The following is a 25,981-nucleotide window of genomic DNA, read 5'->3' on the forward strand; positions in this document are numbered from 1 at the left end:
TTCCCATGGCAAAAAAAATAAAAATAAACAGAGTCCGGACATTAACTACAAAATGAACGAGAGTTCATTTGGAAAATGTTAGCATGGCTTGATTTGGCTTCTCTGCTAAGCATGTGCGCAAACATAAAGCAACGGAACTAGAGAGAATGACAAGGAAGAAACATTTCAATATTTGATTGGTTTTAAATGAGGAGCGCAAACATGTTGCTACCCATTTCAGGCGTCCAAACACTGAAATACCTTTACACAACTCACATGCCCCATTATCTTACAGCTTGCACCAGTCAGGAACCATTGTAAATTACAGTCCCAAAATGAAGTGTCTTCCCAGTTTTGACAAAAATCTAGCAGTTTTGTATGAAATTGACAACATATTGATTACCTAGTGAGATAGTATATGACTAGGAAAATGACAACAAATGATGCAACGAGAGTAAACATTTTCTGGCTTGACTTCGTCTCGAATACCTGACGGCGACGCAAAGAAAAAGGTAGGTTATCATTCCCAGCTGTGAAACAAACTCAAAAATCAAGAGAGAAGAGAGTAACTAGACAGACAGCTGGGGAAGTAAACAAAGAAGGATAGTTCAGGGGAAAAATAAAGTTATCTGGTCTGCGTACCATCTTGAAACGATCCATTGTTCCGGACAAGATTCCCCTCGATGCATCCATGTCATTGCCCTAAACAACAAACAAGATTCATGAAACTCAAGTAAAGAAGACAACCATCATGAAGAAGAGGTCATCTACATACCATTCTGTCCAGCACGTGGTTATGGGTCTCCACCTCCTCATGTATATCGCCAGTCAACTGTGGAATATGAACACACATTCAAACTTGCTGAGAACTTGTAAAATGCAAAACTCTAGAAAATTCATCCCTATCCATTGCCTATACATAAAATGGGTCTGCTCTACAACAAGGTTCATAGCCCCACGATTGAGGGTTTGAATTCATTGTCAAATTTCAACAGATAAAATTTTGTGGCTAGAGAGGCCTTCTAAGGAGGAAGACGTTAGGATAGAAGCATTTGGGATGGACAGAGTTGAGGCTCCGCCACTGCCAAGGTCTGATGGTTGTAACATGTCTCCTTTCAATGTATTGGGATGTAGTGAAGCTTGATGTAATGAAGGTTGGCTCTTCAAGGTTTCTTTCCCCAGTTAATGGAGTGACTTGTAAAAATTAATTCTTCTATTAATTTAGTGCCTGAGAACGATCCTTATATTAAGGACAAGGATTCCAAGCATATTAACTTGGTCATTAGTGGGTACAAGATTTTTCTTTATTTTTTTGTGGGGGGACTCAGGCTTTGGTAATACTGAAAAAATACTATTTTTAGTACTCAAAGCACATTGTTTTGGAGGCAAACAGAATTAGAATGCTATTTTGGTGGCCAATAAGTGGGAGGAAATTTTGGATGCATTTGGGTGATCAATGAGGCTGTGTGAGGATGCTAGGAAAAGGGGTTCTCTTCTAGTAAGAAATTGAAATAGTTTATGATGAACTGAGTTGAGAGTTTTCTACAAAAGCTTTTGGTCGTGAAAAGTCTTGCTTCTAGAAGGACAAGATGTTGGGTTGTTCCTCTTCCATTATTTCTTTCTTTCTTTTTTTTTTTTCAGGACAATCTAGAGCTTGGTTTTCATCTTGCTGTTGGAAGACCTGTAGTGTTATCTACTTCTCTATTTATTCTTGTCTAGAATGTTTCAAGTACATTGGTTAACAGGGATGTCATCAGAGGTATTGCATGGTACCGTGGGGTACAAACAATGATGCTTCTGATTTGTAATCTGCTCATTACACCTCCTTTTGGTCTGATAATGGGATGTCATTTGCATTGTCCTTGGCCCATGACAGGTCTTTTGATAGGGTCTTGGCATCAAGAAATAATATGAGTATCAAGTCCAAAATTTCCGATTTTGTAATCTGCTCATTTCACCTCCTTTTGGTCTGATAATAGGACATCATTTGCATTGTCTTTGGCCTATGACAGGTCTTTTGATAAGGTCACAGCATTGATAAATTATATGAGTAAAAGTGGTTTACCAACAGTTATTTGAGTCCAATATTTCTGATTTTACTTCTTCAGGGAGTTGCAATACCCGGCTGTGTCCTCCAATTTCAAGGGAGTGGTGTTATGGACATTCGGAAGCAGTGGGCTGCTTTCCTGGGTTGATACTAGTTTTCAATTTTTTAATTTTGTCTACTTCATATTTGAATTTTTTGGGAGCATGTCTCATCCACCACTTAAAATCTTTTTTCTGGTCTGGATAGATACTTTTCTATCAAAAATATAGAAGTCCGCATTCCTACCCCTACACAATACAAAAGGGCAGCTGATGTTTTGCCCATATTATTTGTAAAATTATCTCAATAAAAAAATTGGTACATTAGTAGTGTTTCTTGCTTTGTACAGGTATATTACCATTTGAAATTCTTTGCGTTTTTTCCAAATTGTTCCCTCCAAACTGGCACATGGACGTGCCGTAATGAACACATTATATAAGACAATGCTTTTGTAGTAACAAATTTTAATGTGGCAATATCATTACCTTAATTAAAATATTTTTTATCTATTTCCAACATGGGGGTCCTTTTATACATACATGTAACATGAACATATACAATACTGTACTAATTTCACATCAACATATACAATACTGTACTAATTTCTTGATCATTCATTCAGATTTACTCTCATTCCACCCCTCACTAAACTTGAGGTGGAGAGAGGTTCCTAGATTCATTTTTGGAAAGACCCATGACTCAGGAATGTTTATTTTTCCACGTCTTTTCCTTGTCTTTTTAGACTATGCTCCAAGGCTAATAGAATTATTTCTTTTTTTGTTGACAATGCGAGTAGCCCTCCAGTCTCTTGGAATCTCCATCTGAGGAGACCTCTAAACGATAGGGAGATGGTGGAGTTGTCCTCCTTGTTATCCATATTGAACAATTGCAACCTATCTTGGGGAAGGGATGTTTGTTCTTGGTGTCTTGATCAATTGAAGGTGCTTTCTTGTAAATCATTCTATATGAATTCTTGACCTAGTCAAACTCTTTTCCTCTTTATCATATTTTTTGGAAGGTTAAAGTTCCCCTAAAAATAAAAGTGTACTTGGTTGGTTGTGCTTCACAAAATTAATAACAATAACTTTGTGCAGATTAGGGGACCTTTGACGGCTCTCTCTCCAGATGTTTGCATGCTCTGTTATACAAATTCTGAAACAGCTTCCCATTTTTTTTTTTTATTTGCATTGTGATTTTTGCATGGAAGATACGGAACAAATCGTTTGGTATTATTGAAGAGAATTGGGTTTGTCCCCCTTTCAGTGGAAGACCTGTTTGTCATCTCGCCTTGGAAGGAAGGACAGGGCAGCTCTGTGGAAGTATAGCAAGTTTGCAGTATTTTGGGTTTATGGTTGATGTAACGCAACGGAACTTTTCGAAGAGAAGTTAAATTTGTCATTGATGTGGGGAAAGATTCAGCTTTTGGCTTCTTTATGGTGTGTCGGGTTTGGAATTTTTAAGGAAGCTAGATTTCAGGATTTAAATAGTGGTTGGAGGAACTGGTTGGCCTGATTTTTGTTGTTTAAGTGTTTTTTTTTTTTTTTTTCTGGTTTGAACCAGATTTTTTTCAAGAGATTTCCTATTCTCCCTCATAATTTTTCCCTAATACTGAAATTTCTTTTCCAACTAAAAAAAAAATCTTGATCATTCATGAGTTCCAATTACAATCAGCCCAAAATTTGGAACATGTGTCGAATTAATATTTGTATAATCTTAACATAAAATATTAGTAGTAATATTGACAAGGTTTCTTCGTATTGTTAATTGCATTCATATGAAGAATGCTAAGAATAAGAAATCTAGGATGTGCATTCATTTCATACATGATTCTCTCCGTTGTATATGCATGCAAGGTCTGTTAACAAACTTTAGCTGAATAAATACCACAGGAAGCCTTGATGTAGTTTGATATTGTCTTTTTAACTTTACTATTTACAAAACTGAAATCTCTCGCATGTTTTTGTTTTTTATTTTCTAAATTTATTATCCAATGGTTGGGCAACCACACAATGAGCAAGTCACTAGAAATAAGAAAAGCCCATCTCTCTCTCTCCACAAAAACACAAAGATAAGGCAGTTGTGGTTGTCTGTGGTCTCTTGAGTTTCTCTCTCTCTCTCTCTACTATAAGCCTTTGTGTAGCTTAATATCTTCATAACTTTACCATTAGAACTCCGAATATTTTACATTCATATCATCTTTTTATTTTCTAAAATTTATTATCCAATGATTGTGCAACCAAACTTTGAGCAAGTCTCTCTGCTTCTGTGTGGTGTCCTGACTTGGCCTCATTTATTCAGCTATTCCTCTCCCACCATTGTTTTGTTTTGGGACAGACTAGTTGGGAAAGTCTGTGGAGGCATGCACTTTATAGCCTTTCGTTTTTGGGATGGGGGAGGGCGAGTTACTTTCATTTAGGCTCATCTTGCTTCTGTCCTGTATTCCTTGTCTCTTTTTAATATTCCAATACACTTTCTCTCACTGCTAGGGCAGCTGTGCTTGTGTTGTGGCATCTAGAGTTGGCCATTTATTTAGCTATTGCTCTCCCACCCTTCTTTTGTTTACGGACATGCTAGTTCAAAAATTCTCAAAGAATTTGGATGGGGAGGAGGGATTCATTTTCACCTTTTTTTTTAGAAAGAGAGAAGAAAACGGGGTGGAAGTGTGGGGTGATTTCAGTTACTTTTATTATGTTCATCTTGCTTCTATCCCATATTACTCGCCTCTTTTCAATATTCCAATGCAAGTTGCTCATAAGTTGGAGAAATTGATGAAAGGTATTTTGAAGTCCAGGGCAGGTGATAGTGCAAGGGATCATCTTGTTAGCAGGGATATGATTTGTAAACATAAAGAGAGAGGGATTTGTAAACCTGAGTATCATCTTCAACAAGGAGGGTGGGATGCTAACGCTGGGTTTTAAATTTAGCCATGTGAGCCATTGGAAATTAATTTCTTACATATCAAATTTATTTTATCTCATTGATAAAAGATATTTTGATGTCCAGGACAGGTGATAGTGCAAGGAATCATCTTGTCAGTGCGGGATATGATTTGAAAACATGAAAGTGAGAGGGATCTGTAAACCTGAGTATCATCTACAGCAGAACAGGTGGGATGCTAAAGCTGGGTTTTAAATTTAGCCATGTGAGCCCTTGGAAATTAATTTCTTACATATCTCATTTATTTTATCATCAAGTGAGGCTTAGAGTTGGCAATGGTGAGAGGGCTTGTTTTTTTGAGGATCTAACAATTGGGTAAGCTCCACTTTTTAGAGTTTTGCCTCATCTTTCTTCATTTTTATTGTCTCGACAATGCTCCTATCTGTAAATTTTCAATCAGTCGCCGCAGTTTTTTTACTGGAAATTTTCCATTTTTATAGGATTTTGAATGCAAGGAACTGGGGGAGACTAGCTATCTTATTCTACCCATCAACCCTATTGATTCTTCCTAGTTCCCTTTGGGAAGTGAGAGAAGGTTATGGGTTTTGGATTATTCTTGGAATTTCTCTGGCATATATTTTTTGCTAATTTAATTTATGTTCTTGATGCTAACCCTCCTTGTCTAAACTCATTTCATTTTGGAAGCTAAGTTACCCTCCAAACTTATGGCCTTTCCTTGGACTATAGTCCTTAATAGAACAAACACTAATGTTCCGTTCCAAACAAGGCCAAATAAAGCTCTTTCTCCCAAATACCTATACGTGTGTTATACTATCAAAGTGGAGGACCCGTTTTCATTTGTTTGTGCATGCTTCTCTTAGGATATCTGGAATAATAATCTTTGTGGAGCAAAGAGTTCGTCTAAAATCTTTGAGAAGTTTGTTAATTCTTCACTTCAGGGGTAAAGAAAAAGAAACGGAAGGCACTTCACTCACCAGTGAAGCACTTTGTTGCAGTGATTTTTTGCATCTGGTTGAAGTGCAATGAGAGAACTGTTAAGGGCTCACTTTGGTGCTATTTTAGAGGGTAATGGCGTAATGCAAAGAGAGATTGACTAGCTTTACTTTTAGTGGTTCTTTGTTTTTCTTTTTTTCCATTTTCTTCAGGAGGATGATGCATCTTCCTTGATTGTAATTGTCCACTTTTCACTCTCTTACGAGTACGATTTAAAGTATTTCTGCCATCAAGTATTACTTCAAATATTCACTTCACACTCCACATTTGCAAATTTAATGACTTGCTAGAACCTTCAACACACTAGAAATGTTGAGTCAAATATCTGGAAATTTAACACCTCTACGTTTTTATTTGTCTTCCTCCCATCACATTCTGAGCAATCAGGCAGAATAATCAAACTGAATAAAAAATATCTGTTGACTAATAAGCCGAGAATTGCCAATATTGAATTTGAAAGAGTCTTGAGTCACTAACCAAGATATACTTACTCTTTTTAGCAGACTGACTCTATCTTGCAACCCATCCATTGCTCTTTCATTGTCATGCTCGTCAATCTCATGGGAGGAGTAGGATGATGAGGCCCTAATACCACCCTCCTCAATGCCATCAAACAAAGCAGATCTATTTGACCGGTAATCCCTGCATGCAAAGAAATCTTATTAAATGTGGGAAAATCCGCCAGAGAACATACAATGTAAACATTAACAACATTAGTCCCAAATCCCAAAACAATATATAGAGTATATGTGCACAATGACATATTATTGTGCAAAGCCTTTCTATATATAACAAGAATTGCAGAGCTTTCAAATTTATTAATAATGTATGTGAAAAAATAGATTTGGAGCCTTGAATTTCGAATTGTGTGACTTGGATGAAATTCAGCACAAAGCTGTATTGAATCTTGTGAAAATCCTCCACACAAATCAAAATCCAAGGCCTCAAATTCATGCTCCTAAACAGAATAGGAATTAGATATCAGAAAATGATGAGCTGTCTAATTTTCCCCAATTCCATATGAAGATAAATATCACAGTTTATAGTTTTTGTGCACAGAAAGCATGAATGTTAGTATCCAACAAGGCAACAAATATGACACTTTGCAAAACAAACCACCATACAGTGACCTTATATGCAAAGACAAAACCAAATATATTTGGGACAGGAAGCTAAAAGAATGCATATTTGTGTTTCAGTGCATGTAGTAGACAGTATGTCGGGGAATATGGATTAGTCATAAACCATTACTAACAAATTTATCATTACCAACAAATGATTAGATACTACACATAATGAACCATACTTTAAAATTTTGCGATATACATATAATTTTGTGTGTGTGTGTGTGAGTGTGAATTTACCCCAAGATATACAAACACCCCCATAGTTCCATGCAATGTTATTACACAAATCAATTTAAAACTCTTCTAATAAAAAAAAAAATCTAAAAGCTCAGTGTTTGATTAATGGTCTCCAGTCAGCAGATCTTTCCACATACAATTCACCTCATAATATCCCACTGTAAGCTCCTCTAGGTAAAGCCAACTATTGCCTTGTAGAAAACACATGCAAGGAAATGACTTTACCAAGAGCTAGATGTATGGTACCAACTAATAGTGTCACTTCCTTTCTGCAAATGTTTGGTTGCTAGCAGTTCTAACTGCCAGCATGCGTTCCCCAAATCTCTTCTTACACATGCTTGGTGGTATGCAGCTATGCATCCAGCCAAGGCTGGACTGGAGGCATCCGTACACACCAAAATCACAGTAACCGCAGTGAGATATTCTATAGAGTCTCCAATTATCACCAACTAGAACCTAAAAAACGAAAATGCATCTACCAAATTCAAATAAATTCAAACCTCTCATGTTTACTATTGTTTACAACAAATAGCCTCTAAATTAAATAATTATTAAGGAACCAACTTAATCATAGTTTCAACTTTAAACATTCTTCAACATAAGTAATTGTTAGTACTTAATGGTTTTTAACAAATATTTCAGTAAACAACAATATGTGATTATTACCCATAAATTTCGCAAGTGATTTTTTTTTTTTTTTTTATAAGCTAGAATTCATTAAAGAACACCAAAGGTCACCCCAAGAACTACATCTAAAAATCTTGGGCAATATGCATGTCCATTAAGTATCGTGCACTAAACCAAGTTTATAACATCTTAAACCATCTATCCTCAGTATAAAGAGAGATATTTCAACTTCCACAAAAACTCTCCTTTTTCTCCCCCAAACACAACTCCCCCACATCATTTTTTCCTTGCACATATTATCTCTCTAGCTAGAGACAACCTTCTAAACAATTGGCTCCTCCACCCTACTTCAATTTCCACCTGGACCCATGGTCTTAAATTTCCACAAAATTGTCAAAACTTTCGTCAAAATTTCTAGTTTCCGTTACCCTCGATATTGAAATAGCAATCAATTGCCATCTTGCATAATTTGTGTTGAAATCTCAATGAAACATCTAAAATTTATTGAAATCTCGAAACTTTAGCGAAACTTGTTGAAATTTTAACTATACAATGAAATTTCCTCGGAATTCGAATGAGAGATTTAGAAGTGAAGTGAATTTTCTCTCTTAATTTATTTTGTTTATTTTTTATCGAAACAAAAGATTATTACAAGTGCTTTTGAAATTATATGCAAAATAAACTTACAGCAACATTTAATTTAATCATTCATGCCCAAATTATCATTATTTGTATAATATTTAAATGATTTATGAATTTTATTTGTATTAACTGAATATATTTAATGTACATTATCTTACAAATATGTTTGATACACATAATATTTTAACTTTTCCACCTCATACACAACATAGATGTATTTAACTTGTAATATATTAGTCCTAAGACTTACATTATTATGTCTGTTAACCATTTCTAAAATTTCACAAAGAATCCCATGCTTTACTACTAATTTCCGTTATTTTTTCAAATGAAAATAAAAATTGACATCAAAATCGAAATTGTTGTCAAAATTTCTGTACTTTTTAAGCTTCAAAATTTGACTCAAAATCGAAATTTAAGACCTTGCCTAAACCTCTCTTGAGAGCTTTTCTAGTTCCCCCCCCCCCCCCCCACCAAAGAGGAATCTCTATTATCTTTAAATTTTTTCCCAGTTCAAAGCCCATCTGTTTTTCTTTTTGCCCAGCATAAACCTTATGGCCCTATAATTAACAGAATTTACTCCCTTACCAGTATAATTTTCCTCCAAACTAATAATTTTCAATGAACCTTCCCTTTCTTCATCTCCAACAGGAAGCCTGCAAAATATCCTCTCCTCTAGTGGAGAAGACTTTCCCTCCCAAGAAAACAAAATGATCAACCCCTTGGTTGCCACACACCTACTTTCAAGACGAGCAGTTAGCGTCTTAAATTTTCTCCAAAGCTGGATAAGTTCCAGACACATCAGAGAACTGGGGAAGAAATTTGGACTTCATTTGCAATGCGTTGAAGATCCTCTCCAAGCCCGATGTCCTTCCCCAAGAGACCCACCTGCTACCTCGAGAGAAGCCAAACAAAACGAAGCTAACTCATTTGTCAATGTCCTATTCCATGTCACATCCTAGGCAAAAGAAAGCCACTCTCTCTCATTGTCCCTAGTCTAGGAAGCACCGATACTTCTAAAAGCCCAAAATGTTGGTGTCTAACACGTGTCAAATAACTGGCACCCACCCGACACTCCACAACATGTACTAGACACGTCTGAAATTGATTAATTTATTTATTTTTATTTTTTGACATGGCTAAGACACTTCTCTACACTTCCCAACACAGCAAGGGCACCTTTAGGACACTTATTGCACCAAAACACTGCGTTTTTTTGCTCCCTCTAATTCTGTTAGCAGAATCCAAAAAAAATATTAGAAGTAAATTAAGGAGAAGTCAAGAGTAAGAGTCAAGAGGTTCTTTGACATTAGAGATTTGGAGCCCTAGCAGCACTGCACTTGCTTTGTAGGGCGTGTGACCTCCTAGGCCCAGAATTCCCCACTCTCTAAAGCCATCACCAGTTTGCCACTCTATGTCAATCTTTGTTTTTTTTTAATTTCTTGATGAGTCATGTCCATTGCCACCATCAGCCAAGCCCTTGAGTTGTTTTTTCTGTTGCTGGACCAATATCCCATAACATGAATGTGGTTGATGAGTGTATCAAGTGTAGTTTGTAAAATGTGTAGTTGATAATTTTGCATGGATGGTGCTTATATTTCAATCGAAGTTAAAATTACCAAAATCTAAAAGGAAAACCATGCCTATACATGCATTTTTAATTAACTAATTAACATATTCCTGTGTCAAGAGCTAAGCTTGTTTAAGGCATTATGCTTACCTGTGACAGCTTGTCTCGTGTGCTTGGGATGGGTTTCCATCATGTAAATACTAGTGTAAGATTATTTTCTGCTAGTAGTTTCTTTATATGTCAAATAAGGCAGTATGACTCCTCGGTCACTTTGATGTTTCATAGTGTCAGGATGATATTTACATTAAAACCTCTTTAGGAGAGGGTGAGTGTTCATCGGTCTTGTAAAACTCACCAACTATTGTCAACGTGTTTAGCCTACTTGCCTCCCTCTTAAACACACAATGTCAACGGAGGTATTGTTAATGAATTGCGTTGCTTCAATGTTTACTGCTTGCTTGCCACTGCTTTCATGATTGCTTACTGTTTCGACTATTATTTGACTGAATGCTAATGAAAGTGTTTCGTGAATGAATGTTGGTAAATGATAAGCTGGCTAGTTAAACAAGTGTTTTAGCTAGCGCTGCACGGCCCTTTCACAAAGGTGTGAAAATAGTCGGCCCATGACACCCTGCCTTGTCATATCCTTATTTTTTCGAGATTGTCATGTCAGTATCATATCGTATCCACGTCTCTTGTTGGTATCCGTGCTTTCTAGGCCATAGCCAATGCAGTTATGCCCTCCAAGGTCCTTCTCTAGAAGGGTTTAACTGTAAAGGAGGCCAATTACCTTCCAAGTTAACTGCCACTCTGTACACCCTGCGAAAGAAAAGAGAGAGAGTTTCCAGCTCCCAGTCATAAGCATTCCTCACAAAGGGGATGTTACAAGTCACAAGACCAGCAGAGGTGACAAAACAAGAACTAAACAATATGGAAGCTTGTGGGTGCAGGGTACTGATGAACTTAAAAACTATGGCAGTTTTTTTTTTTTTTTCTTCTCTAAAATTAAAGACATACTCAATGAACCACATCATTCCCCAACGAAGCTTCACGAGGAAAACTGCTAGCAAAGCACTGCTTTTTATCAAATAATTAGTGTCTGAAAATATATTTATTACATTAGTAGTTTTTTACATCAAAATTTCTTTAAACTCCCACTCAAAGATACTGCCTTCTTTCAACTTGCAAGCCTCCTACAATATCTTTCAACGGCTCTATCCAACCCTGTGTTAGCATTACAGGTAGCACCCAAAGATAATGCCAAATACATGGCTGGGAGATCTCTAACCTACACCCCAGTTTGCAGCCAATCTGCCCATGTCCCTAATGGCACCAACCAGCATGACCTCACTTTAGTCTAAGTTGGTTCTAAGCCCAGATAAACTTCAAAAGAGAGCAGAAACAACTGAGATAGTTATAGGTGCTCTTCCTATGATCAGCAAAAAATAATGGTATTGTTGCAAACAAAATATGTGACACCTCCATTTAGGCCCTATTAGCCAAACCTACCTTGAAACCCCATAAGCAAGTCACCTCAATAATCTTCTTCAACAACCCAGATATCGGGGAAGGTGGGTCCCCATGTCTTAATCCTCTCAATCTAGTGAAAAAAGGATAAAAAAAAAAAAAAAAATTCTTTGGGGAACCATGGATCAAGGCCAAGAATTGGGTAAAGGAAATGCAGAAACTGATCCAATTTTCTCCACCCAGTCCCAAAATCAAGCCTTCCTAGCAGATAAATGATAAATTTCTCAGTAGCATGGTCATAGCCCATAGGTCTTCTTCATCCCCATTTCGCACATCATTCAAGGCTCGCCCCCCCCCTCCCCCTAGAATCTACACACTCATTAGCCACTAAGTCATGATCCCACATCAGGTGTGTACTAGGGATTATAAAGATGTGATAGGTCTTATTCTCTTGAGGAGCCTATTATGGACAAAACTGCAAGGAGTAATGGGCTGACAATACCTCATTGGGGCCAAGTTGAAACTGTTATATTCGCTATAATAGCCGTGCCCTATAGATAATGCCATGTGGTGGCATCCAGCACAGACATACAGGCCCCTCTTGATGAGAGCATCAGGGTACATGTCACAATCCCACATTAAGCATGCAATAGGGACACAACTGCAAAGAGTAATGGGCTGACAATACCTCATTGGGGCCAAGTTGAAACCATTATATTTGCTACAATAGCTGCGCCCTATAGATAATGCCATGTGGTGGCATCCAGCACAGACATACAGGCCCCTCTTGATGAGAGCATCAGGGTGCATGTCACAGATCAGCCCTAATATGGACAGTAGGTCTCAACCTTCTGAGACATCTTTTATGGGGAAAAATCATGAGATCCAATGGGTCAAAGCAGACAATAGCTGGCTTTGGGTCAAGTTCATTACCACTAGCGTGAAGTAAAAATTTTGCCTCTCAAGCACAAAAACATATAGAGTGAAGAAGTTCAATGAACATAGCATTGAAACTATTTTGAAATCCACATCGTCAAACAGCTCCTAAAAAGTAGGCATGACTTAGTTACAGTCCAACAATGCTTAAAGATTGCCATAGTCATTGGCGCTTTGTCATAATTGCAAGAAGTATGAGCTTCCACACTTCTTCAAGAAGCAGCTCTTCCAACTACAAGTTCCTCCCCCCAACAGTAGGCTACACCATACCATCCAAGAGAGATCTTCTTGCATCAGATTAAGTATATAAACTTCTGCGATAATCAGTGATTCCCCTAGAAATTTCTTTCCCCTCAATAAAAGCTCACACCATTGATGCATATGGTGTTGATAGTTGATCCTCCAATGAGCCTTGGCAACATTATCTCCCTCAGCCAGCCATAGAAGGCCCCAAAATTTCTGCTCCAAAGATATCTCCCTCTATGACCAACAATCTTCCTATTTCTCCTTTCAAGCTCTCCTCCTTCTTTGCCTTCTCTTATGGACTAAGAAACCCTGACTTTGTTCTACATCCAGCCTTCTTATGCTATTTAAGATCCCAGCCAAGTTCAAATCCACTTTTCCAAACACTTCCTTATTCCACCTTTTAACCTCTAACTTTTGGCTGCCTAAACAGTGGTTTGGTGATCCTTCCACTCTAAACACCCCACCAGTCTTTCATCCCTTGAAGGAACCTCTCCTCTTTAAGCTACCTTTCATTGAATTTGAGCCGCCTTTCTTTCCTGAAATCATTCATCACTGCTAATAAATTTCATGGAGTCCTTAAATCACTGTTCTATATGTTCCTTTTGCACACAAGCTCTCAACCAACTCCATGAGATGGGACAGGAGATATATATGAAAATCAGTAGTACATCATTGTTTTCTACATTCCCTCTCAAGAACTATAATCACCACCTTTGCTAGCAATACCATCTTGACCATCACCCCCTGCCCTTGGAATCGTATCAATATTGCCACCAACATCTCCGCAACACCAAAAGCACCACCAACACTGGCCTCTGGAACCATGCCAATATTGCTAATGCACCTCCACTACTACCACCACTCCAATCCAGCTACCCCTCCAACAAGTTTCACTTTTCTCACTTTCATCATGAAGTGATCTCTAAGGCCCAAAAGTAATGTCAAAATGACAAGTGCAGGTATTGAAGAACTTGAAGCAAAATAAGCCACATCATTCCCTAAAGAATTTCAAAGAGGAAATCTTTTTGTAAAGCATAGGCCTTGTGAAATAGAATAAATACGCTTAAAAAGGGTACGAATATATATTCATCAGAATCATCACATCAGCAGTTTAGAAGATATCAAGATACTCTTAGTACTGCCAATAAACTGTCACTGAATTTTTATTTTATTTTATTCTTTATTTTGGAAAATATCAAGAGAATTTAAAAGGGAAGAGAGGGAAGAAGATGCTGGGACTTTGAATCCAAAGAACATTCCATCCATAGTTAAAAGAAAAGGCCACCCTTGCTAATAGAAAATAGTAAGAAATGTACAAAACATTGTGCTTTTTTCTCTAGAACGCTATGTCTGGAGATGAATACAATTATTCAATAAATGAATCCTTTTCTACAGTGTCCTGCTGTAACTCCAGCATATCTCCTGTGCTGGTTATTTGAGATGAATATGACTAATTGATAGGGCTATTCTTTTCTAATTATCTTCATCATGCTGTGCCCTTTAGCCAGTGGAATAAATTAGATTGCAAAAATTACTCATTTTCTTTGCAATTTGATTATTACTGATTAAATGTTGCACACTGAGATATAAACATCACTGTCCACTTAAAGCATTTATAGTTGCCCAAGCAGTGGTACTTTCTCAATGCCACTCACTCAACAAAATACACTAAATTTTAAGAACAAAACATTCCATATTCATATTAATTCTATTACACACAAAAGATTTACATTTAAATTCCAAGCCTAATAGTAAAGACATTTTCTAACCAGCTCACATGAGATTTAAATCTAAAAGACAGCAGATGTGGAAAAATTCACCATTGGCGGAGCAGGATGTATAAAAAGCAGCAATACAGTATCAAAGTTGACCAAACATAAAATGGATAAAAATAACAAATCAAAAGCTTAATGACATCAGTGTATGCATCCAGTATTAACAGATCCCATAAATAATGCAGAAATCAAGATAGTAACATAGTAGCAAAGCACAATATAGAAGAATTTCTTGGCATTTAGCAAGTTTATATGGTAAAGTGATAAATTGCGCAAGTTATATATAAATTTTATCACCAAAAAAAAAAACACAAAAAATAAATTTTAATCACTTTTATGCATCGCTACACTAAATTGTTGAATTCACATAGACACTTCATGAATTATCTCGTGCAAAAAAGAAAAAAAAAATCAATTGGCTCTATCAAATAAAGTGATATAATCAAAATTCAACTAACCTTCGGGAATTCATGGCTCGATTAATATCAACGACTTTATCTGCTTCACTGAGCAGTGATCTTAGCTTCCAATTTTGCAATCGTCTTCTGCAAAGAAACTTTCAAATATTTAATCGAAAATCATACACAAAACGGCAGAATTAAAAAAAATGTTCAATAACCAAACACGAAAACATGTTTTAAAAAAAAATGAATTGATACAAGCGACGGATAACCGAGAAGGAAAATACGGATCTGAAAGAGATTTCAGGTGAAAGAACAAAGGAAGAAGCAAAGAGATCGAGGATAGTGAGAGGAAAATGGAGTGAGGAGTCGCACCTATGGAAGCGGCAGCTGACAGAACTTCCCCAAAATGGAGAAACGGAAGAGAGCAAGGAAGAAGACGGGCTGCTGAGATATATGGATGCCGTAAGAGAGTAGAGACGGCAATTTGAACGGTGCGGCCCAATGCGGTCTGGTCTACTTCGTAACTTTCTCAGGCCGGCCTGTCTTACAAAGTAATTGGGCCGTACAATGCCAGCTCGCTAATTTAAATGGGTTGGGCCCCTGGCATGTAGCCTTAAAGAGCCCGGCCCACTGCTTTTTCCCCTCTTGTTTTCTCTTTCTAATTTTTATCTGGAATTTTTAAAAAAATTCAGAAAAAGAAAGAAAAATGTAATACTTTGATAAATTAATAAATTAATTAAATTTATTTTGCACATCATTAATATTTTTTTTAATCATATTAAAACAAATCCCTATTTAAAGTAATATTTGATAAAGAGTGAAAATACAACAAAAGGAACCCGTTTAGTTTGTGAAATAATATTTTTTACTTTTTATTTTTATTTTTTAGAGAATTACTAAAAAAAAAATTAGCTATTTTTTTAGTTTTACAATATTTAATTGGAGAAATAAAAATAAAAAGAAAATCATACTATTTGTTTGTAGAAATAATTTTGTTTTTTATTTTAATTTTTTAATAATTATAAAAATATCGTCTTATTTTCTAATTTTCTTAATAAAAAAGTTGGAACATATCTTTTTGTTATCTTCTAGATTTCTGATCTCTTATTTTGTGCGTTAGAACATGAAATTTAAATTTTGGATTTGGATTTGAATGAATTATATGACAAAATACAATATAGAATTGCATTGAATTCCTTCTAAATCTTTAAAAATTCAAATCTAAGTCTGGTATTTTATATAATATTTGCAAATTAAAAAATAAGTAGCCTTTTTTGTAATTATTTTAAAATTTAGAAGTAAAAATAAAAAATTATTTTGCATAACTTACAAAAATCTTTATTTTTAATATTTGATACAAATATTGAAAAAAAGAAAAAGAAAAATAAGCTAGAGTTTTGGTAATTCTTGAAAAGTTAAAAATGGAAAATAGAAATTATTTTCCAAACTAAATGGATCCTAAATTTTTTCAATATTCTATATATCTTTTCTTTTGCAAACAAAATTCTTGATTAAACAAAATTAATTTCCTTTTTGTTTAGATCAAGAATTTTATTGGAGAAAATATAAGGAAAAAAATAGAAAATATATATATTTTTACTATATATTTCTCTATATCAAATATATGAGAAAATAAATTTTATTCTATTAGGATTTAAAATAAAGACAAATTAAATATTCATGATATGTAAGATTAATTTTTTGTACATTGATTTATTACATAATTTATTTGTTTAAGATTAAATGTTTGGTCATTGATTTTTTACATTATTTTGTTTTGTTTCTTTTACTTTCACTGATTAACTAAAAATGTAAAGGTGAAAGATGCATTTGATTACAAACAGCGCATTTGATTAAGGTTCAACACACTTTTTCATATCAAGAAACATGTGATATAAGTGATACACAAAATCCATGATTATTTTCAAAAACTTATTTTTAAATGCATCAAAAAGTTTCGATTCGGTGTTTTTGTGAATGAAATCCCTAGCTTGACCAATGGTCTGGTTAACCAATGGTTCAGTTTAGTTATCTGATCTAAACTAATTTTTAAATTGCTATAATTTTTTAAAGAAAAATGAGATATTTTACTTGAGTTTTGACTTAGTGTGTGCATTTACACTTTATTTATATAAATTAATCATCAAAAAAATATTTGTGTATACTATTTTGTAACTTTAAGGTACATTATATATATTATTATATAATACTTAATAAAGAATATGAATAATACGTATTGTTAATAAATATATATAAGTTCGGTTAGGGTAATCATCAGTTCATGAATATAAAAATCGAAACCGAGCTGAGAATAAAAAAACCATTAAAAAAAAACCACAACCGAACCAAACAAATCGATTAACTAAAATTTTGGCTCGGTTTGGATCGAATTTTTGGATTAGATCAATTTTCAAATATTTTTGAATAGCTCTACCAAAGGGAACCCGTTTTAGTTGTTCATATGAATGCTTCCACTGGGAACCTACCAGTGTTAAGACAGCACACCTCTACGGAGCGGAGACTCGTTTCTTTCGATACGAAGTTTGAATTGAAGTCATCTCCGATCAGTTCAGTCTACAATATGGATCCAGAAACAGCCCTAGGTCTTGTCAAGCACGGCGCCACTCTTCTCTTGCTCGATGTCCCGCAGTACACCCATTTCGGCATTGACACACAGGTAGTTTTGATGCTCTGTTTGTACGCCTGGAAAACGTGGGAAAATAACTGAAATGAAAAATATAATTTTGAGTAGAATCTTCGTTGTTTTCTGCGCTAAATTAAAAAACATAACAAATTATTTGAATTTTTATTTTTTTTTCTTTTTCTTCATAAGAAATTTTCTTTGTAGCTAAACGGAGATACACTTCCTTGCATCCCAGTGCTTTCTCATAGAAATTCAAACTTCTTAATTTCATGTGATACTGAATGCAAGTTTGATTTCCAATTAAAAGCAATATATTTTCTGTATACTGCGCCTTTAAGCATGCCTTTACTATCAGTGTTCGTTGGAGGGTGTCAATGATCCTTAAGATGAACAACTGACCTTGAATATTCAGTGCATATCTGGATTGAAAATTTTAACTGTAAGTGGAACTTAACAGTTAGTAGCACTGGCATCAATGATTCTGCAGTGTTTGCTATACACAGTGTAGGAGCCAAAATCTTTCCTCAGTTGGGGAAATCACTTGTACTTTAATTTTTTGCCAGTATTTATTATCACATGCTATCATAACATCACTTATTTAACTATAATACTCCAGTGATCGAAATAAATAGATATCACATTAGATATTCTCATTATAAAAATTTCAAAACGAGTAGATACAGTTTAAAATTGTCATTACAAAAAATCCTAAATAACTAGGAAATTTATAACTAGTAGATGATGAATTTATTGCTTGTGCTGCGGCTAATGGTTTTCTAGCCATGGGGCAAAAGCCAATGAAGAAGTAATATTTTTAAGTTTTATATAAAATTAATTGCTTATTTTATATTTATAGTCTTTTCTACTTTTTGTAATTTAAGTAATAAATTTCCTATATCTCCAGTGTTAATCTATAATCCACTAGGATTTATTGTTTTTTTTGGGCAAATATGATCAAGTATGAGTACATTTTTGTTAAAATTTAGAATTTTTAAAGGAACATTTTAAAATATTAAAAATTAACACAATAAAAAGAATCATACATAATTGTGAGTTAGTTATGATGCATTTATATATTAGTATAGGTAGTTACGAGATGTCTAATATTTTTCGACATTGTCCTTAACTAAATCATTCAACTAATAGTTATGCAAACATATTTTGAATATAAAAATTGAACACTGAATTGGAAAAATTCCTATTCTATATTTTATAAATCTACGTTAATGGAGGCTCTCTAGTATGGAGCTAGGGTAGAAAAATAAACAAAGAAAGTACCAGACAGCCAAAAAGGGACTCATATATTTGATCCCTGTTTTTACTTTTAAAAACTAAAAAAATGAAACAGAATTTTTTTTTTAATATTTGACTTTGACCCCCCAACTCTTTCTCTTTGAGTGGGGGCAAATTTGAAAATGTATGAGATTTCCCTTATAATTTATATAGATTCCCATTGAATTTTCTAAAACCCAGTGGAAGCAATTGCCCCTGCTGGCAAAACATGGCTATGCCCATGGCTATATAGGTGTTGAGATGACAACTAGTCCAGTGGAGGGGCCAGCAAACATGGTTCTTCCTATAGCTATATAGGTGTTCAGGTAACAACTAGTCCAGTTGCAAGGCCAGCATTTTTTACATTTGTTTTGTATATTTGGGTAGGGTTGTGCAGGAACTAAATTTTTAAAAAAAAAATATCTAAAAATTTAAAGGGCTTAAGTAATTTAAAAAAAAAAAAAAAAAAAAAAAACCCCTTTTGCAGTTGACGACAATTGAGTCTTAAGTTCTCCCATGCAAAGTTGGCTATGTGAATCCCTTTTGTTCATCATGCTTGATAGGTCTACCTTTTTTCCTCTTATTGCGTCTAAACTCAATCAAGTTAGTGTTTTTTTATTGGTGTGGCTATCTATTCCATGTTGCTAGTGTCCCAAATACTGGAGGTGTTTCTTTATTTTATTTTATTTTTTTTCTTTTTCATCTTGTTTTTTAATCTTTTGCATAACTTTTGCTTTTACCTTATTACCGCTTACCGGATGTATTCCTCTCTTAGTTTATCCGTAGGAGTTATGCTACTCATTCATCTTATCAGAGTTTGTGATTGAAAAATTCATAAAAGAATTTAGGCTGTGCATCTTTCATATTTTTTTAGATACCTGGAAAAAATACTTTCGTAAAAGAAAGCTGGATGGAATGGATGATGTTTGATGTGCTTCCCTAGTAGGGAAGGATCTCCATTTTGGAAGATAAAATACTGTTGATGTGGCTTCCTAAAAAAAATGGAGAGTGACGTCTATGTTGCTGTTCAAAATTCTAGAATTTATTAGGTGGAAGATTGTTCGTAGACTTAAAAGTGAGTTTGGGTTGAGCTTGGTAATATGGTGTCAAAGATCATCTTCTTAAGTGGTCATAGTGGTTATTTTAAGAATTTGAGTCATGTGGCAAAAGGTGATTTATAGAAACTATGGGCTTCAGTGGAATGGTGGGATGGGGCTTAGTTTAGCCCCTTGTGGCTCTTTAAAAGGAAATTTTTAAAAGAAGCTGATGAAAAGGAGTTTTTTAAATAACTGCAAAAGTTGTTTGGCCCCTTTGTGAAAAGGAGCTGTTAAAAAGAAAAAGCTGGTGTTGAGTGTTTGATAAAAAAATAAGCTAGCTGAAATGTTTGAAATGACTAAAACAGGTAGGCCAGTTTATGATTGTTTTTTTTAAAAAAAATTATTGATCAAAAACAAAATTTATTTATAATTATATTAATAACATAAATTTTTGAAATTAACATAATATGAATAATATGATTTTAAATGGTTATTAAATTATTTGTCAAAAAAATTATTTGTATAAAACAATGTCATTACCAATATGGGCCCTAATTTTTGATTTGAGTTATGAAAAAAGAAGGAAAAAAATATGGGCAGAAGAGCGCGGGAGAGATGAGTGGGTAATTTTGTAATATTAAAAAATTATTAGGGTCATTAATGGAATAGAGTTATCTTTCAGCAAAAGTCTGCTTTTTTGCTTTTAAAAGTTTCAAATTCCTAGTTTTTAAAAGCTCCCCAAAAAAGTTAAAAGCTGACTTTTAAAAGTTGGAAAAGTTATTACCAAACATGATAAACCCAACTTTTACTTTTAAAAAGGAGAAGTTGACGCAAAAAAGGGCCGGGGGGGGGGGGGACTCACCGTAGAGCTAGGATGAATGTTAGCCATGCTAGTGCTTAGAATTTTGTTTCTAGGTCATTCACCTTTTCTTGCCTTTTTTGAGGTCTATAGTTGCACTGGCCCTGCGCGGGGTGGGGGGGATGATTGGTTTGGAAATAATTTTGTTACTATTTCTTCCTTTTTCAAGGGGATTCTTTTCCACCTTGGACTTTCCATTTCTTTAGACTTGAATGACAGAGACCAGTGATCTAATTCTATATTTCTATCGCTGAATGCCCTTGATTCTATTTGTTTCTTAGTGGAGAAGGGTAGAAGGTCTTGTGTTGTGGGCTCTTATGGGAATTGGTTGTGTAAGTCTTTCTTTGCTCATTTGACTCTTGTTCCTAATGTTGCTCATTTCCAGCTACATTTCTTCATTAATCTAAGATTCCATCCAAAATCAAGGCTTTTACATGGACTACAACCTTTGAAAGAACTACTAGTAATGATTTTCTTTATAGGAATGGGTAAAGTTTTATGCCCTTGTGTGCTTGTGCTCTACAGAGCGGTGAGATCTCTATCCATTTCATTGCACATTGTTCTTTTTCACAGAAGTTTGGAATAACTTGTTTGTTGCTTTCAGGGAGCAATTGGTTTGCCTTTTCTCTTTGAAGAACACATGTTTTCTTTCTTTTAGGGTTCTGGGAAATGGAAGGAGAGGAAGGCACTATGAGAAGTGCTATGTTTGGTGTGATGCAATGCATTTGGTTGGAACCCAATGCTATAATTTCCAGGGTTTGTGCCTGTTGTGTTGATCACGTATGATGGTGTGGTGTTCTTGGCGTCACCTCGGGTTTGTGCAAATCTCCTTTTAAAGGAATATCTTTCACCAACTTGCAAATGGATTGAATAAGAATATCTTTCTTTGTTTCTTTGTTTATTTTTTTTTTCCCTATTTTTTGTGTGTGTGTGTGTTTTCTTTCTTTTTTCTCAGTGGAGAATGTGTTTGTTTGTTTTGTTTTTTTCCCTGTTTTTTGTTTGTTTTGTTTTTTTCCCTGTTATTATTATTATTTTTGGTGTTTTCTTTCTTTTTTCTCAGTTGAGAATGCCTCATTCTCGCGCCTCTTAATATGATGCTTTATTTATTGGCTCTTGCAATTGCACAGTTGTGATATGTGCATCATAATGCTGTGAAACATGTACAAAATATGAACTAGTCCATGAAAGCGTGCATCCTTATTTTGATGTCTGCTGTTCAAAGAACAACAGCGCAGCTCAATGACAATCCCAAGGTATGTCATAGTTCTCTCATTAAAGGATGACGATTTGTTTTGATGGAGAGAATCTTCCATGGAAGCTAGTCTAGAATCAAGATTGAAAGGAAATCTTTTGATCCAGCACTATAGAAACTTGGTGGAGAGACACTTGTGATTAAATACAAGAAGAATCAGATTCAAAATTGGTGGGTGAAAATGTCCTTGTCAGCTATTCAGTGGATCATTTAAATTTTTTCTTTGATTTGGACTCTGTTAAGTTGCTTGATGAACAGAAAAGGCTCAGTTGATTCAAGTTCTTGGTGGCAACTACGACCTTTTGAGCTGGAAAATTTTTGGAGGTTGGTTTGGGAGAAAATTTTGGATGGTCTAGGACCACAACGTCAGCATTGGTGGTTTTGGATCACTCTTGTTTGGACTTGCAGATTTGTGGGCACACCTTTTTCAGTTGTCTTTTGCTTCTTTGTCAAAAAGTGAGCTCCATGGAACAGGAGTGATCCTAGATTACTACTCATGCCAATTACATGGTCTAGGACCACAACAAAATTTCTTGTCGTTTTGATATCTGGAGGTAAGGGCTATTCATTTTTATTTTTATTTTATTTGATAAACAAGGGAATTTATTAGAGTGAGGAAAATATTGCAAGAAAAAAGAAGAGAAATAAGGAAGATAAGATCCACCCAAAACAAAAGAGAAGGAGCAAAGTAAAAACTCTAGAAAACAAAGGTTACAAATCAGATCTGCTCAAGCAAATCCTCCTTTTGTAAATCTTCCAGAGGAAGATGATGGAAGAAGCCATTCGTCAAAACCCATAACGACGTTAAAAACACCACTCTAATCCAAGGCAAGTTAAGAAGGGTGTCCAAGTTCTTAAATTATCTCTAAACAAATACACCAAAGATAGCCACAATCAAGCATTATCATGAACCCTTTTGCTCCTTACCCTTTCCAAAACCCTTAAAAGTCGAGTAAGGGCAAACACAATTCTCTCCAAAAATTCCAAACAATTTGTTCCAAAGGGACTAAGGGAAGTGACAATGTAAGAACAAGTGAGGGCAAGTCTCTCCACACGTGATACCACCTTGTAAGGTGTACGTTTCTGGAGCAAGTCATTGGTATTTATTTTTTGCTAAGATTGTTGTCCACAAAAGGCCATACCTTGGAGGAACTTTAGCTTTCCAAATGAAGGAATAAGAGGAAAAAACGAGAAGCATTAGGGGCGCGAGTTAAATGAGTAAATAAATAACTAGAAAAAAAAACCCAAAATAATCTAAACATCAAACTCTTCTATCACTCACCGAGAACTGAAAAGAGTGAAGCACATTGATTGAAGGGCAAGCTCATTGAATTAAGGTTCCTCACAAAATGAAGATCTCAAGAAAGTCCTCTCTCTTGCAAGAGGAAGAAAACAAAAATAGGAGAGTCATTGAGAGAAGATAAATAAAAGAGAAAAGGATACATGACAGCCAAAGGAACCTTCCCAATCCAATAATCCTCCCAAAATTGAATTCTGTCCCCATTTGTTGTGCAACATGCCAACAATCACCCGGGTCTAATACTAATTGTTGTTTTCAACAATCAGCCCTCAGAAACCAATTGTCAGTGTCGAGTGTGCGCAGCAAAAGACCTCACCCAAACTCTCACTAAACAATCAATGGAACAAGCAAGCAAGCACCCGATGATGGACTATACGAACCTAGAAATCACTCAACAATGAGAATCAATGAAAGCAACAATCAAAACACAAGAATTTACGTGGTTCGGCAATGCCTACGTCCACGAGAGTAGCGATTGTTTTCACTATGAACAATGAAGCTTACACACTTAATCTCATCTAATGTTACATAATAATCATTATATAGCAATCTAATGCGTATAGAAGACCTATAGTTAATCTAAAACACTTTTGTAGCAATCCCCTGGGGGAAATCCCTCCGATTAGCCCAATCTAATGATCTCAGATTTGAGAATCTGTAACTTGCGCAGACTGAAACCGTCGACGGCTTGGAGCAGAAAGAAACACCTTGCAGTTACTGCTTGAAACCGTTGACGGTTACACCCCAAACCGTCGATGGTTTGCATTCAATGGCTGCACCCTGCAACTTTCTTTTGGTCCCCCGCTTCACGGTGCTTTCACCGGTACATGCGTTCCACTCAGAATATGAGCTATATCTCCAACAATCTTAATTTTGACGAATATTCACCACTTAGGAAAAATCTGAAAGCATAATCCCCCCGCTGCTCCACCTGAGCCAGTAGATTAGGACATGCCTCCCCTCTAACACCTGGAGAAGTAAACCAAGTCTAAGCCACGCTTGAACTTGATTGTGGTAACAGGAACTCCATCTAACTGACCACCAAGCTCCTTGAACGATCCTTTGAACCACAATGCCACGTTGGCGGCTTCAGCCTCTGCCAAGAACTTCGATCCTGTTGTAACCAGCGCACCCTAAGACTGTACCTTGGACTTCCAACAATTAGGTCGTCCCACAACATACCTCGTTGCAAGCCTCCTGTCATCCAAGTTCTCTGTGTAGCCTCCATCTGCAAACCTCACAACTGACGGAAGACTCTGTTGTTTGCTGAAGTACCCAACTGCACTGGCGTAGGAAACCTTTGACACAACTCGAACATCACTGTTCGTCCCCGAGTATTGAGTGGTAGATTGTTTACATAGATTCGCCAAAGGTGTATCGGTGACCGGTTTAACATTAACCATGCTAAACCTCACCAACACTTGATCCCCAAAACCACCCTGAGATAACCGCAATCTCCTTGTAGTTTTGTCTATACATCTGCCCTGAGATAACACCAATCTCCCCACAGTTATGACTACAAAGTCACCCTGAGATAATCCCAATCTCCCTGTAACTTTACTCTTGCGAATCTCCAACCCAAGAATACTCTTGGCAGCACTCAACGCCTTCTTGTCAACTTTCTTTCTCAATAGAGTCCTCAACTGATTTACCTCAGTTGGAACCTTTCCAACAGTTGGCATGTCACTCACACAAAACAACAGAATACTTGCCTATTTGCGGCCTATCCCCCTCTCCCCCTCTGGGAGCACCGCCAACCCCCACGTATGATTTTTATACAGTACTTCCATCTCCTCCACCATGGCACCTGTCCACCTTCCCATCTCCTGGCCGTGCCACCTACCCTTCTCTTGGCCGTGCACTACCTCCTGAAAGGTAGTAGGATCAAAACTGGCAGTAATGGTTGCATAAGACATTAGATCACACTTGAGCGGTGGCCTGATAGTGCCTCTGAGCCCATCATGATCCTGTTGGTCTCCCGAGTTTGAAATCCCTCCATTATGTCTGAATCTAAAACTCCACCTGCATCACAATCTCCTTTCTGCTCCTTTTTATCTTGTGATACTGCAAGTCTCCTGAGTTAGAACTCCCTATATTCCTGCCCTGAGCCTCCAACTCCACCTACACAACATGCTCATTGCTACTACTGTAGCTTTCTGGCACCTGTTTCTCTTCATCTACCTGAGTACGCTGTCCAATGACTTTAACACCTAAAACCATGTTTCCACCAATCGCCATCCTGTTTGCTATTGAATCACAGAGCTTGATATCTTTCTTGTATACCAGAAAGATGCACTGTCTAGACATCACACAAAGCCTAGATCTCACATCACTAGAAACGTGCATAGCTGGACCTCCAAAATCTACCACATAAACAGTCCAAGCCTCTCCTGCAACTCTCCCATCTAGTGATACCTTTGGCGATCGATTAACCGTGAAACACGCCATACTCGCTGATTTCACCAAAAAGTCCCTTGCAACCCCTGCATACATCATGCTCTGTTCGCAAAACTCCTTGGACACTAGTGTACTGAAAACCAATATCTGACTAGAGGAACTCTCTCTCGGCCTAGTACTCCACCTCAGCCCCAAGTTATACCTGGCAAACATCTCCAACTTGTGCCGCACGA

At 36.1% G+C, this 25,981-nt stretch overlaps 2 protein-coding genes across 6 annotated transcripts in view; one reads left to right on the top strand and one right to left on the bottom strand.

Annotated features, from left to right (window-relative positions):
- Positions 1-147: 147 nt before the first annotated feature.
- Positions 148-15,496, bottom strand: LOC131160542 (bet1-like SNARE 1-1). Of its 4 annotated transcripts, none has more exons than XM_058116341.1 (6): positions 15,360-15,496; positions 15,042-15,128; positions 6,448-6,598; positions 755-811; positions 622-681; positions 148-468 (listed from the first exon to the last, which is right to left on the bottom strand). In XM_058116341.1, the coding sequence occupies exons 2-6, from the start codon at positions 15,053-15,055 to the stop codon at positions 379-381; spliced, it is 372 nt and encodes a 123-aa protein (XP_057972324.1). In that variant the 5' UTR covers positions 15,056-15,128; positions 15,360-15,496; the 3' UTR covers positions 148-378. The 4 variants fall into 4 exon arrangements, with proteins under 4 accessions (XP_057972324.1, XP_057972321.1, XP_057972323.1 ...); XM_058116338.1 differs by having other exon boundaries at positions 148-509; positions 15,360-15,482; XM_058116340.1 differs by having other exon boundaries at positions 15,042-15,125; positions 15,360-15,468.
- Positions 15,497-17,268: 1,772 nt separating this feature from the next.
- LOC131160196 (uncharacterized) overlaps positions 17,269-25,981 on the top strand; it is a 79,470-nt gene continuing 70,757 nt past the window's right edge. The window contains exon 1 of one of the 2 annotated variants that reach the window (XM_058115599.1): positions 17,269-17,664. In XM_058115599.1, coding sequence (XP_057971582.1) covers positions 17,449-17,664 — 216 coding nt within the window. In that variant the 5' untranslated portion in view covers positions 17,269-17,448. Of the gene's footprint in view, positions 17,665-21,487; positions 21,614-25,981 lie in introns of those variants that run through there. The other variant, XM_058115600.1, reaches the window with a different exon arrangement.

This window comes from Malania oleifera, chromosome 7 (genome assembly GCF_029873635.1).
Source record: "Malania oleifera isolate guangnan ecotype guangnan chromosome 7, ASM2987363v1, whole genome shotgun sequence".
Lineage (NCBI taxonomy): Eukaryota > Viridiplantae > Streptophyta > Magnoliopsida > Santalales > Ximeniaceae > Malania > Malania oleifera.

What these genes read in the sequence shown, in the direction of transcription:
- LOC131160542 (XM_058116338.1), bottom strand. An exon ending in ACCACGTGCTGGACAGAATG is followed by an intron (nt 682 to 754) that starts GTATGTAGATGA and finishes TTTGTTGTTTAG; the next exon opens with GGCAATGACATGGATGCATC. An exon ending in CAATGGATCGTTTCAAGATG is followed by an intron (nt 510 to 621) that starts GTACGCAGACCA and finishes TTTGTTTCACAG; the next exon opens with CTGGGAATGATAACCTACCT.